We start from the raw sequence: 12,298 nt of genomic DNA, 5'->3' as shown, positions 1-12,298 counted from the left end.
CCTCTCGGCGGCCTCCGGGAGGGGCTCCTTTCACAGCTCCTGGCTTCCCGAAGGCCGAGACGCACAGGCCGGGAGCCCACAGGCCTGCAGAGGAAGGGGAGCGGGCCCTCTGGGACGGGTGAAGGTGAAAACGCAGGAGCCAGCCCTAACCGGTTTGGCTCAGTGGATAGAGCGTCGGCCTGCGGACTGAAAGGTCCCAGGTTCGATTCCAGTCAAGGGCATGTACATTGGTTGTGGGCACATCCCCGGTAGTGGGGTGTGCAGGAGGCAGCTGATCGATGTTTCTCTCTCATCGATGTTTCTAACTCTCTATCCCTCTTCCTTCCTCTCTATCAAAAATCAATAAAATATATTTAAAAAACAAACAAACAAACAAACAAAAAACACGCAGGAGCCGGTGGAACATGAGAAATGTGTATCTACCCAAAAACTAGAAACCAAACGCGCTAAAAACACACAGGTACGAACTCAGGATGGCGCCTGACCACCAGCCGAGTCCCCGCGGCGTGAGGAGGGCGTGCTGCTGCCAGTCACCGCCCAGAACCACCGAGCACGCATGGCCTCCCTCCCTCTGAACGAGCGGAACACGCCGCCCCCGGGCCAGCGGCGCTCACCACTCCGCACGGTCATCCAGCAGGAAGAGCAGCTTCAGCACCACCACGATGACGGCCGCCGCCTGCACGTCGTACTTCACGGCCCTCGCCTGCTTGGCGATGGGATCGAACGTCAGGAAGTCGGCCTCGCCGAGGCCGGCCATCTGCACCACCTGGCAGGTGAGATCGTACATCTCGTCTGTGGAAGCAAGAGCAGTGACAGGAAATAACAAGAAACTGGCATGTATGTCCGGACGGCGAGCTTTCTCTTCAAACACGGGGCTGCCCCGCCGCGTGGCTCGGTGGCTGAGCGCTGACCTGTGGCCAGGAGGTCACGGTTTGATTCCCGGTCAGGGCGCGGCTTGGGTTATAGAGGCATAGTCTCTTCTCACATAATTTAGAAATGGGAACCATATTATTATTATTATATTATTATTATTATAAAGAGTGACATTTCTTAAAAACTATTTATTTTAAATTAATATCTTGAACTGCTTTTCTTACGCCAAAAGTAGAGGGTAATACAAAAGCCAGTGGGCCCTGGCCAGCATGGCTCAGGGGGGAGCGTCAGCCTGTGGGCCGAAGGGTCTCGGGTCTGATTCCAGGTCAAGGGCACATGCCCGATGGCAGGTTCAGTGCCCAGCCCCGGGTTGGGGTGCATGCAGGAGGCAACCATTTGACGTCTCTCTCACATCAATGTTTCGCTCTCTCTCTCTCTCTCTCTCTCTCTCTCTCTCTCATCCTCCCCTCCTCCTTTCCACTCTCTGAAAACCAATGGAAAACAAATATCCTTGGGTGAAGATTAAAAAAGAAAACGGAAGAAATGATGAGAAGGGAAGAGTAGGGAAACTGAGGTGTGCGGGCTCTGACCCGGAGCGCAATGTGGCGGACACTGGCTCTGGGACGTGAAGACGGGGTGGCAGTGGAGTCCTGGCGCCTCGCGAGCGCTCTCTGGTATCGAGGCTCTGCCCGCGGGAGCACGGGAGACACTCAAGCTCCCACAAAACGCACACACGACGGTGGGAGCTGCCAGCAACTCCCGGCAGCAGGCGCCCCGCCGGCACGAGGAGCAAGACCAGAAGGCGGGCTGGAGCTCATGCAGAGCCGCACAGCCGGGGCGGACTCAGCCGGGGGTGGTCGCTGGGGGACACCCCCCTGCTGCGGCGGGGACCACGCGGCCACACGGGCGGGCTCTGGGGAGGGCACTGGCGGGCAGCGCGCTGACGACTGCGCCCAGCTTTCTGTGAACCCGCCTGAGGGCCGCCAACATCCTCGAGTCTCCCTACAATCTTATGGGCGGCGTGCAAACCAAGGTCACAGTTCAGACTGCAACCCGAGGTGCGGGGATAGCACATGTTAACTTGCAGGTCATCTGTTTGTGGTTCCCCCCCACTAGGAAGTAACACCACCTCAATAAGGACATTCACAACACACAGGAAGGCAGAAGGAAGGAGGACGCACAGCCATGACTTAGAAATAGCACTTAATAGTTGGCACATTTACCCTAATATTTTTATGAATACTTTCATTTTATGTAGCTGTGGTGATGTTATATATAATTTTGTAATTTGGGTCATTTCACTTTTTTATTGTATCACAAACATTTATTGTAACACAAAAAGCTTAAATTATTTTTGTTCCTTTAAAAATATTTTTAAATTACAGACTTAATGTTTATATTTGTATATGTTACTAATTATATTTAAATTATAATTAAAATACTGTACACAGTTTCACATGCTGCTTTTCTCATATATCTCTTTTCTTTTTCTTTTAAAAATATATTCAGTCACAATTTCGAGAGCCTAAGCCAGTGACGGGCAACCTTTTGAGCTTGGTGTGTCAGACTTCGCCAAAAAACTGAGCGTAACTCGGGTAGTGTGTCACTTTGAGGAAAAAACATTATTTCGCAAATGTTTCATCCTCGGCATGCGGCCGCCTCAGAATTGAACCTGGGACCTTTCAGTGCTGACACGCGTGTCACAGGTTCGCCATCACTGGTCTAAGCAATAGCATAGTCACCCCGTGTTCACATTTTCTCCTGAAAACGGAAGTCCTGAACGTCTCACATTTCTAGCTCAGCCAGCAATTCAAGCCCCGACTCCGCGGGGCCGCCTGGGCCGCACACGGTGAGCCGTCCATGCGGCTCGACGTCCTGGCGTCGCTGCCTCCACGAGCTCACGGCTCCGGCCGCTGTGACCGCCGTTTGTTTCAGGGACTGGAAGCAGCATTAGGTTTCCAAACCACAGACACGTCCTCTAATCAAAATGAGCTTCTGGGGTTTTTAACAATTAGAGTTCATCATGTGCTAATCCTGCTTCCTGCCAACGAAGAAGGGCTGCGTGGGGCACCGGCCACGGGTCCCGCGCCGGAAGCACCTGCCCGTCCCCTGCAGCAGCCCCCTGGCTGTCAGACCCTGCGCTCAGCACTGCCCGCACCCGCGGAGCACGTCCCCCTGAGCAGCCCGCCGCTCGTCAGGGGTCCGAGATGCCTTCGAAGGGCTGTGAAGTGAAGCTTCGTGTTGCAACGGCCCTGCCAGGCGGCTCCGCTGGTCTGGGACCTGCGAGGACGCGCCATGGTGCTCCCCAGGGTTCTAGAAGCTTCCTCACCACAGACACCCTTTCTTACCGGGAAGGTTGACTTCCATCAGGTACTTCCGACACAGGACGTTGGGGTGGAGGTAGCAGTCTTCCGTGATGGCCGGGAAGCGGGGCAGGTCCAGGAAGGTGGCGACTTCGATCATCTTCCGATAGATGTCCTCGTAGCTGGGCCACGACTGAAACAAAGCCGGCAGCAGTGGCCGCGGCGTGAGCGAGCGTTCTGGGGTTTCTGACCTAGAGTGACCTGTCCTCCCCGAGGAGCCTGGGAATGTGGAGAGAAGCGAGAGGCGCACGCACACAGCCTAGCACCCCGCCCAGAGTTAGACAGTCAGCACGCCAAGTGAAAGGGGCCCCAGATCCCATTTGGCTCACCAGACTCTTGCTGGTGACGTGGGGAAAGCCTGACTTCCTGCCAATCACAGAAGAATCGGCACAGACCGCGCTGCGGGGTCTCCACGTGGCCACACCCGCTCTAACGCAGGCCCCGCCGCGCCAACGTCCAGTTCACAGCGCACACGTGGAGTTCACGTCACCCCGCTCACGCGCTTCCCCGGGACTCACACAGATGCTGTCCCATGTTCACAGCAGCCTTGTTCGCAACAGCCGAAAGGCGACAACGAAGTGGCCAGGAATGACTGTCCGCACGACAGCCTGTGCGTCGGCCTTAAACAGGAGCCAGACCGACGGCCGCACGCGGGAGCCTCCCACTGGGCGGACGGGAAGCTGTGCCGGTGGATGGCGGTGACGGCGCAACGTAAATGCATTTGATGCTACTGAGCTGCACACTTCAAAATGGCTTAAAAGGCAAATGCTAGGTCATGTATATTCTACCACAATTTTAAGAAAGTATAAAAAGGAAGCTAAACATCACCTAAAGGAAAATAATAAACTGAAGATGTAAAAAATGCAACATACGTAAATCCTACAAACATCTTAGCAACAGAGACATGCATGTGGGGGTCACACACACAGCATCAAGTGTAGCGAGTGCCTTTCCCACGGGAAAAACACGCTGAGCACACGGCAGCACCCGCCCGCGCCGGGCCTCCTGCTCAGGGCCCTGCCCAGTGGCGGTGCTGGTTTCACTGGGCGCTCGGGACAGGGCCGGCGGCGGTCTAGTGCCTCAGACGAGGGCAGCCCCGCCACTCTGTCCCAGAGGCGTCCCCGGAGACCAGCCTGCCGCCTCCTGCCTCCGCTGTCACTGGAAGTGTGGCCCATTGTCCCTGCACATCTGCTCCATCCCAGCCGAGCCAGGCCGACCTGCGGGCGCCCTGCACGCTCAGCAAGCACCTCCCCTGGCAGAGGCCGCGCACCGCCCACGGCCTGTTCCAGAGGCTCAGACCACAGGGAGCCTCGCTTGCTTCTGTCCCCCTGGCCTTCCCAGGGAGGGGCGCCAGGCTCTAATTCTGACAAGATTCTGAAACATGGAAAACTATCGTGATAATTACAGTGAACACTGACTGACTGTTAGAGTGATCTTATTTTGACTTTTAGAAAGTGTATTGTGCACAGGCCACGGAAGGGAAGGCCTCATAGCAGCTGCTAGGTATTCGCACCATTTTCATTGGAATCTCCGATGGGTTACGAAGAATGAGGCCTGCCAGAATCCTGGGATAACAAGGTATAATGGCATCTGTTCTATACTGGACTCGGGTTATCTGCTAACTAGTCTAATTCTACCTCAAATATTTTGTGGAACAAGCTGGAAAAATAAAAGAGGCAGAGAGATAAGACTGGTCTGTACTGCTCAAAGCACCCTCCATCAGAACCCTTTGCAAGATGCTTGTTAAAAAGGCACATTCCGCCCTGGCTGGTGTTGGTTAGTGGTTAGAGTGTCCGCCCTCGGACCGAAGGGTCGTAGGTTCGATTCCTGGCCAAGGGCATGTACTTGGGTTGCAGGTTCAATCCCTGGCCCTGGTTGGGGCAGGTGTGGGGGGCAACCAATAGATGTGTCTCTCTCACATCATGTTTCTCTCTCTCTCCCTTCCCTCCCTTCCACTCTCTCTGAAAATTCAATAGAAAATCAAACACTCGTTCCTACACCCCACACCAGACTTCCTGCAGCACCGGACAGCGGGTCTAAGGATCGGGGCTTGGACAAGCTCTCCAGGACATTCTCACGCAAAATAAGCGAAGTGAAGCGAAGCGCACGCTTCCCCCCCTGTCCCTGCCGCCTAAGGAGCCCGCTCATGGCTGACCCACAAGCCTGACGCCAGAGCTGCACCACACATTCCAGGGGTGGGTGCGATGCTGTGGGAGGCCAGGAGGAAAGGAAAACACCAGCTGGTTTCTCCTCTGGGCCTGGCAGGAGGCGGTGTGGGGGCGCGGGACTGACAACACCTGCTGCCCTGACACTCACCTCAGCTCCTCCCGGAGACTCCGGCCTGTCCGAGGGGTACCCCTACCAGGCTCGCACAAACTACCCCAGGAGCTACGGTGGCCTACAGGGTGACGGGGGAGCAAATCCGGAGGCAAGTGAAGACTCAGATCTGGAAGTGACTGCCGGCCCGAAGGCTTTCCCCGTCAGCGGGGACCCAGTTTCACCTGGGCGAGAGCGCTCGGGGCGGAGTGAGTCATCCTGGCAGCGTGCCACGGTGGGGCCGGCTGAACCAGCGTGACATCTTTTCTTTCTACTCACTCAGAGAGATCAGAATGTTGTTGGTCAACATTCAAAATACTGGAGCAGTGCTGGGGGGGGACTCCCAGCCCCTCCCTCTGCGGAGCGGGAGGGGGAGCACAGGACGGCCTCCTGCGAGGCCGGGGAAAGACTGGCAGGGCCCCGGCAGAGTCCTGCCACAAACGACCTGTTTGGAACTGTCTGTGGGCTGAGAACATACAAGACTGAAGCACATCAGGCTGGAAAGACAGGAGCCGCGCCAGTGGCAGGAAATACTGCGTCTGTGACAGAGACCGCGCCGGGCCAGCCTCGGCGCCCGCGGTGACCGGTTATTTGGTGCCCGCACAGGCAGGCTGTGCCCGAAAGAGGCCAGATGTGCAGTTCTTTCCGCCAGAACCAAAAGGTTTTTGCTGGAAGAAAATGATGCTTCGAATCAGGACCATACTCCAGAAACCTGAGTCAAAAATAAAATAGCAGAGGAGGCAAAGGCAGATAAAGAAGGAGGTTGTCTTCAGATTAAGTCAGTAAAAAACCAAAAGACAGAAGGAAAGGCTATCTACCTGGAGCTGGGAATCACAAAGAAAATACCAAACTGAATTGGGACCTCTGCCCTCCCCCAGCTGCCCTCCCCAGCTTTGCCCTCCCCCAGCTGCCCTCCCCCAGCTCTGTCCTCCCCCAGCTCTGCCCTCCCCAGCTTTGCCCTCCCCCAGCTCTGCTCTCCGCGGGGAGGCAGGAGGCTGCGGGAAAGGAAGGGAAAACCCCCCAGCTCCGCACTCTGCACCCAGGCCCGGGTTTGAGGGAGCCTGCCAGCTTTGTTTTGCTGGGACAGAGGGGCCCACTTCAATGCTAACAGAGCAGCTTTGGAAAGAGCCGTTCTTCAGGATGAAGGTTTAAGGGTCTTTAAAGCTCTCTCTTTTTTTCTGCTTTGTTTTTTAAGGTGTGCTCGACTTTCTGGAATAACAAAAACAAACTACAACCAAACACAGAGGGAAAACAGTCCCAGGAGCCCACACACAAACTGCACTGGCTCCTCTCCGCCGTCGCCCGGAACAATCGCTCCTTTTGTCGCTGCTGGTGGAGGCCCAGCTGCAGGAAGCCAAGAGGTGGAGAGCGGAGGCAGGAGGCGGAGAAAAGGCTTCCTTTGTTAGCAAAGCGTTTCCACTGAAAAGTTTCGACACCCCGACACCCCGAGGAGGAGTGAGCCACCTCTGTGAGCGAAGGCACCGCGTGCGATGAGGAAGAGCTGCCTGTCACACAGTCATCTGAAGACGTGCCCCCCCCCCTTCTTCCTGAAAACCGAGGGGACAGGCAGGAGGGAGTGTGGACTCTAGCCAGCAGAGGCTGAAGACGCGTCTACAGGGTACATACAGCCCTGGCCGGTGTGGCTCAGTGGACAGAGCGTGGGCCTGCGGACCGTAGGTCCCGGGTTCCATTCCGGTCAAGGGCACGTACCTCGGTTGCAGGCTCCTCCCCAGCCTGAGCCCTGGTGGGGCCTCGTGCAGGAGGCAACCCATCGATGTTTCTCTGACATGGATATTTCTCTCTGTCTTTCCCTCTCTCGTCCGTTCTCTCTAAAAATCAGTGGGAACATATCCTCGGATGAGGATTAAAAAAAAAACAACAACAAAGGGTCCATACGGACAGTAAACATGACACTCTGGGCTTCCTGAGTGGTAAGACTCATTTCATAGACGTGAAAAGCACACGGTGTGTGTTCTGAGAGACCAGGAGGCTGTACCAGATTGTCCTCGCGTGCGTTAAAAACGAGCGCTTGGGAAAGCTTTCTATTGAATTTCACAAATATTTCAGCGGTTTCTTTTCCTTCGTGAGGCAATGCCCTGAGACAGGTCAGGACAAGCCGGAGTTTCTGTTACCCAACAGCAGGCTCTGTGATAACCCGACTGCGATGCCTGTCAGAGGTGAGCGCCTGCGGAGCCTCACCCTCGTACTCATTGTTGTCTGCAGCGAAGATGCGGCTGCGACGCTGATGCACCGGCACCTGCTAATCCGAACGTGAAGCAGGACTTCTGTCCCCCAGCACAGCCACTGGGGAAGGACAGCGCGCCGGCGCTGTGGAGGGAGGGTGTGCATTCCACACCATTGGGAGCCACCAAGCTCACCTCGCCTTTCAGCCGCTCGGATTATCTTAATGGCTGTAAACCTACCAGGGCGTCACAAAAACACTTTTCTATGTCGAAGTCTAGTCTCCTGGGCGCCTGTGGAAAGCACATTGCTTTCTGTGAAGTGCAGTCTTGGGCCTGGGGGTGAGTTTAGAAATGGTGTCGGCTGCACGGACAGACAAATCTTACGAACAAACACTAATGTACGAACTAACGGCCAAGGAAGACTTGCCAACAGCCCTGGCCGGTGTGGCTCAGTGGCTAGAGCGTCCGCCTGCGGACCAAAGGGTCCCGGGTTCCATTCTGGTCAAGGGCATGTACCTTGGTTGCAGGCTCCACCCTGGCCTGGGCCCTGGTCGGGGCGCATGCAGGAGGCAACCAATGGATGTATTTCTCTCACATGGATGTTTCCCTCTGTCTTTCTCTCTCTCTTTCACTCTCCCTAAAAATCAATGGAAAAATATCCTCGGGTGAGGATTAACATAAAAAAAATTTAAAAAAAGACTTGCCAATGGAATGGGAGACAAGAATTTGTTTGGCCCCAGGATCAGAGCGAGGGAAAACCCTCAGAGTCCTCCTCCTTTATTTTATTTTATTTTTATTGATTTCAGAGAGGAAGGGAGAGGGAAAGATAGAAATATCAGTGGTGAGAGAATCATTGATCAGCTGCCTCCTGCATGCCCCCTACTGGGGATGGAGCCTGCAACCTGGGCATGTGCCCTGACCGGAACAGAACCCAGGACCCCTCAGTCTACAGGCTGCCGCTCTATCCACTGAGCCACACCAGTAAGGGGGAGTCCTCCTTCGTGAGAGCCTCTGTTCTGACTATTCTGCTGATGCTGAGGACTTGTGTGAACCCACATCTGTGCACTGCGGAGATGAACAGCTGGGATCCAGAAGAGCAGAGAACCCCAAATAACTCCTACTTGGTCTCGCAGGGCTAGGGGTTATGTGTGCAGCCATGCACCTGTGTCATGCCTCAGTCTCCTGTGGACTAGCGCCAGCCTGGCCCCTGTCTCTGGCCCAGGAAGCAGAGGTGAGGGCAGACTGGGCTGAGCACGCCCGCTACTGGGAGGTGCTGGCCCAGAATCAGACTAGGTCACAGACAATCCCCACGAAGGCGCTGGTTCACTTAGCAAACACGGCGTCTGAGGCTCCTGAAAGAAGTATCATCAGGGTAGCTCACACGGACTTTTCTGACCGGAGCAATTCGCTACCGGGTTCAGTATATTGGTAAAGAGCACAAATTAACTTCCAGATTATTTACCTCACACCCTGGTTTTCATGAGTGATACTGACACACCCATATTTGCATTGTTAATATCCTCGCTTATAAGCAGAAATTATATCCCTTAGATATATATCACTTAAATATTAACAGAATGCTTTTTTGTCGATCAAATGCCACTACTTAATGGCCTCCCGATATATAATAAATACATCAGAAGCAGTCTGGAAGTTTCCTACTTAGGTGGGAAAGCTCCCCAAAGGATTAATTTACGATCTTCTAAAAATAAAGTATTTAAACTTATTCTGTTTTCTTTAGCTATTTCAAATCGTTTTGTCAATTAACACAGCCTGAGTCCTGACCACGTGTACAGAATTGCATTAGGTCTTATGGATAAGAAGTATTAAGTGTGGTCCCTACTGTCACAGAGTACTGGGGTGCAAGACCTATATACATACACCCATGCATTGCACACTGCCTTGACGCCTCTGGGTCAGAAATTCTATGTAGACAACATCCTCTAGCTGCCTTAAAATCTTAAAGAATACAAAAGAATAATGTAACATGCTGTAAGCCACATAATAAAATCAATACCCGTGGGATCAAATGTTAACAGTTGAATCTGGGCAAAGGACATATAGGTGTTCTTTGTACTTTTTTGTATTGTTTGTATTTTTGCAAGTTTTCTGTAAATCTAGTATTTTTCCAAAATAAAGTTTACTTAAAAACAGAAAAACTCTTCAAGATGTAAGTGAAAAAGGCCACGTGTGAGGTTACTGTTACCAAGGCACAACATGTAACTGGTCTCCCAGAAAAATCCAGGGAGGGCATTATTTCTTATTTCTTAAGCCTGTGCTTCCTACCAAAATGTCTGTAAGAAACTGCTCACCTGTTTTACCCAGTCCCCTCACTCAAGATTAACTTAAAAACAGCCAACAAAAGAAAGTATTACTAGGAAAAGAATTCTGTGTAAACAACAGCCCATAACCAATGACGTGGTCAGCTGGGGGAAATGTTTAAAGCAAAGAGTAGACTATTAACAGTATTCATGGATAGAGATTGCAATCTTTTAAAAAATCCAATAATAAATGAGCAATGAGATCCTTTTAGGCATTTAAGAAAAAAATCTGACTACTGACTCTACTTCTAAGTATCTAAAAATCAGCATCGGAACACTTCTGTTTCTGCCTAGGAAGAATTAAGTACTGACAGTCCGAGAACTGGAAGGAAACTTATAACAGTTCCCGGCACTGGCAACAGGAAGCACAGGGCCAATCTCAGAGCAAACACATGGGCAGTTGATTGCTGGGGCAGATTCCCAGCTGCAGCCAGGGAGGGAGGGGAGTCCAGTGGTCTGGCTGAACTGTGGAGACAACACGGTCTCTGTAAGCTTCGGTGGCTAATTCGCAGCAGATACCAGAGCTATACGTAATAAATCAACAATGGAGATCAAATGAAACCAACAAATCTTAATTCAAAAGAAAGAAGGAATGCCCGGCCAGTGTGGCTCAGTGGTTGAGCATCGACCTAGGAACCAAGAGGTCACGGGTTCAATTCCCCGTCGGGGGCACATGCCCGGGTTGCAGGTTCGATCCCCATTAGGGGGCGTGCAGGAGGCAGACGATCCATGATTCTCTGTCATCATGGATGTTTCTCTCTCCCTCCCTCTCCCTTCCTCTCTGAAATCAATGAAAATACATTAAAGAAAAAAAGAAAGAAGGAAAAGAGGGCGAAATAGGAATAAAGACTACACTGAATGGCCAGATTATTATGATCTCTGAACGCATAATAATCTGGCCACTCAGTGTATATCCTATATAATAAAAGAGTAATATGCAAATTGACCATCACTCCAACACAAGATGGCTGCCACAAGATGGCCAGCAGGGGAGGGCAGTTGGGAGGGACCAAGCCTGCAAGGGAGTGCAGTTGGGGGCGATCAAGCCTGCAGGGGAGGGCAGTTAGGGGTGACCAGGCCAGCAGAGGAGGGAAGTTGGGGGTGACCGGGCCTGCAGGGAAGGGCAGTTGCGGGGCGGGGGGGGGGGGGGACCCAGGCCTTCAGGGGAGAGCAGTTGGGGGGAACCAGGCCTGCAGGGAAGGGCAGTTGGGGGGCAACCCAGGCCTGCAGGGGAGAGCAGTTGGGGGGGGACCAGGCCTGCAGGGGAGGGCAGTTAGGGGTGATCAGGCCTGCAGGGGAGGACAGTTAGGGGCAATCAGGCTGGCAGGGGATCAGTTAGGCATCAATCAGGCTGGCAGGGGAGTGGTTAGGGGGTGATCAGGCTGGCAGGCAGAAGCAGTTAGGGGCAATCAGGAAGGCAGGCAGGCGAGCAGCTGGGAGCCAGCAGTCCTGGATTGTGAGAGGGATGTTCAACTAAACGGGCAGTCCGACATCCCTCAAGGGGTCCCAGACTGGAGAGGTTGCAGGCTGGGCTGAGGGACACCCCCCGCCCCCCAATGCATGAATTTTGTGCACCAGGCCTCTAGTATTATATAAACATTGATTTTTTAAAAAAAGTTGAAGTGGCTACATTACTATCAGACAGGGTAGATGTTAGAACAAGAAATATTACCAATATTACAAAACTTGTCCCCAATTTTAAAAACTTAAGAGGGGCAATAAACAGTTTAGGTTAGATCTGATACTGAGAACACAATATATCTGGCTGAAACCCAGAATCATCACCAGAAATACACGCGGCTATACCAGCTGCAGCACTACCACACCACCCGGGAAGGCATCGCACACCCTCACTGAGCACCGAGCAGGGCGTGGAGAGGTGCGCCACGCGGCCATTGCAGGACAGCCGCTGGATGCCGCACGCTGCGTGTCATGCTGCAGTCGTTTACGCATTTGGCAACAATGGGACCCATCACTATGTGAAAGGGCACAGAGAATACATTTTGAGAATCGTTACTTTTACAGACTGAAACTTGAGCGTCTATGTGAGTATATTAGAGTGAAACCACATTTCTTAATCCAAAATGCAATTCCTGGTTAGGTTCCAACCCCAAGCATAGAACCTGAGTCTAGGAAGCAATACCCTTCGCCAGAAGCTGGATTATGGTAATCAACATTAGAAGATGCCACAGGAGAAGGAAGTCATATCCATAGACCTCCTAGGCAGTGATGGCGAACCTCT

The 12,298-nt window shown here is 52.9% G+C and overlaps 1 protein-coding gene across 1 annotated transcript in view; it reads right to left on the bottom strand.

Annotated features, from left to right (window-relative positions):
• Nucleotides 1–12,298, bottom strand: part of TAF1B (TATA-box binding protein associated factor, RNA polymerase I subunit B) — a 39,065-nt gene that overhangs the window by 8,812 nt on the left and 17,955 nt on the right. Inside the window, 2 exon segments of the mRNA XM_054728098.1 lie at nt 615–792; nt 3,222–3,369. Coding sequence (XP_054584073.1) covers nt 615–792; nt 3,222–3,369 — 326 coding nt within the window.

The sequence above is a fragment of the Eptesicus fuscus genome, chromosome 16 (assembly GCF_027574615.1).
Source record: "Eptesicus fuscus isolate TK198812 chromosome 16, DD_ASM_mEF_20220401, whole genome shotgun sequence".
NCBI lineage: Eukaryota > Metazoa > Chordata > Mammalia > Chiroptera > Vespertilionidae > Eptesicus > Eptesicus fuscus.
The sequence above is the reverse complement of the archived record's forward strand: the minus strand, read 5'-3'. Positions and strand labels throughout refer to the sequence as shown.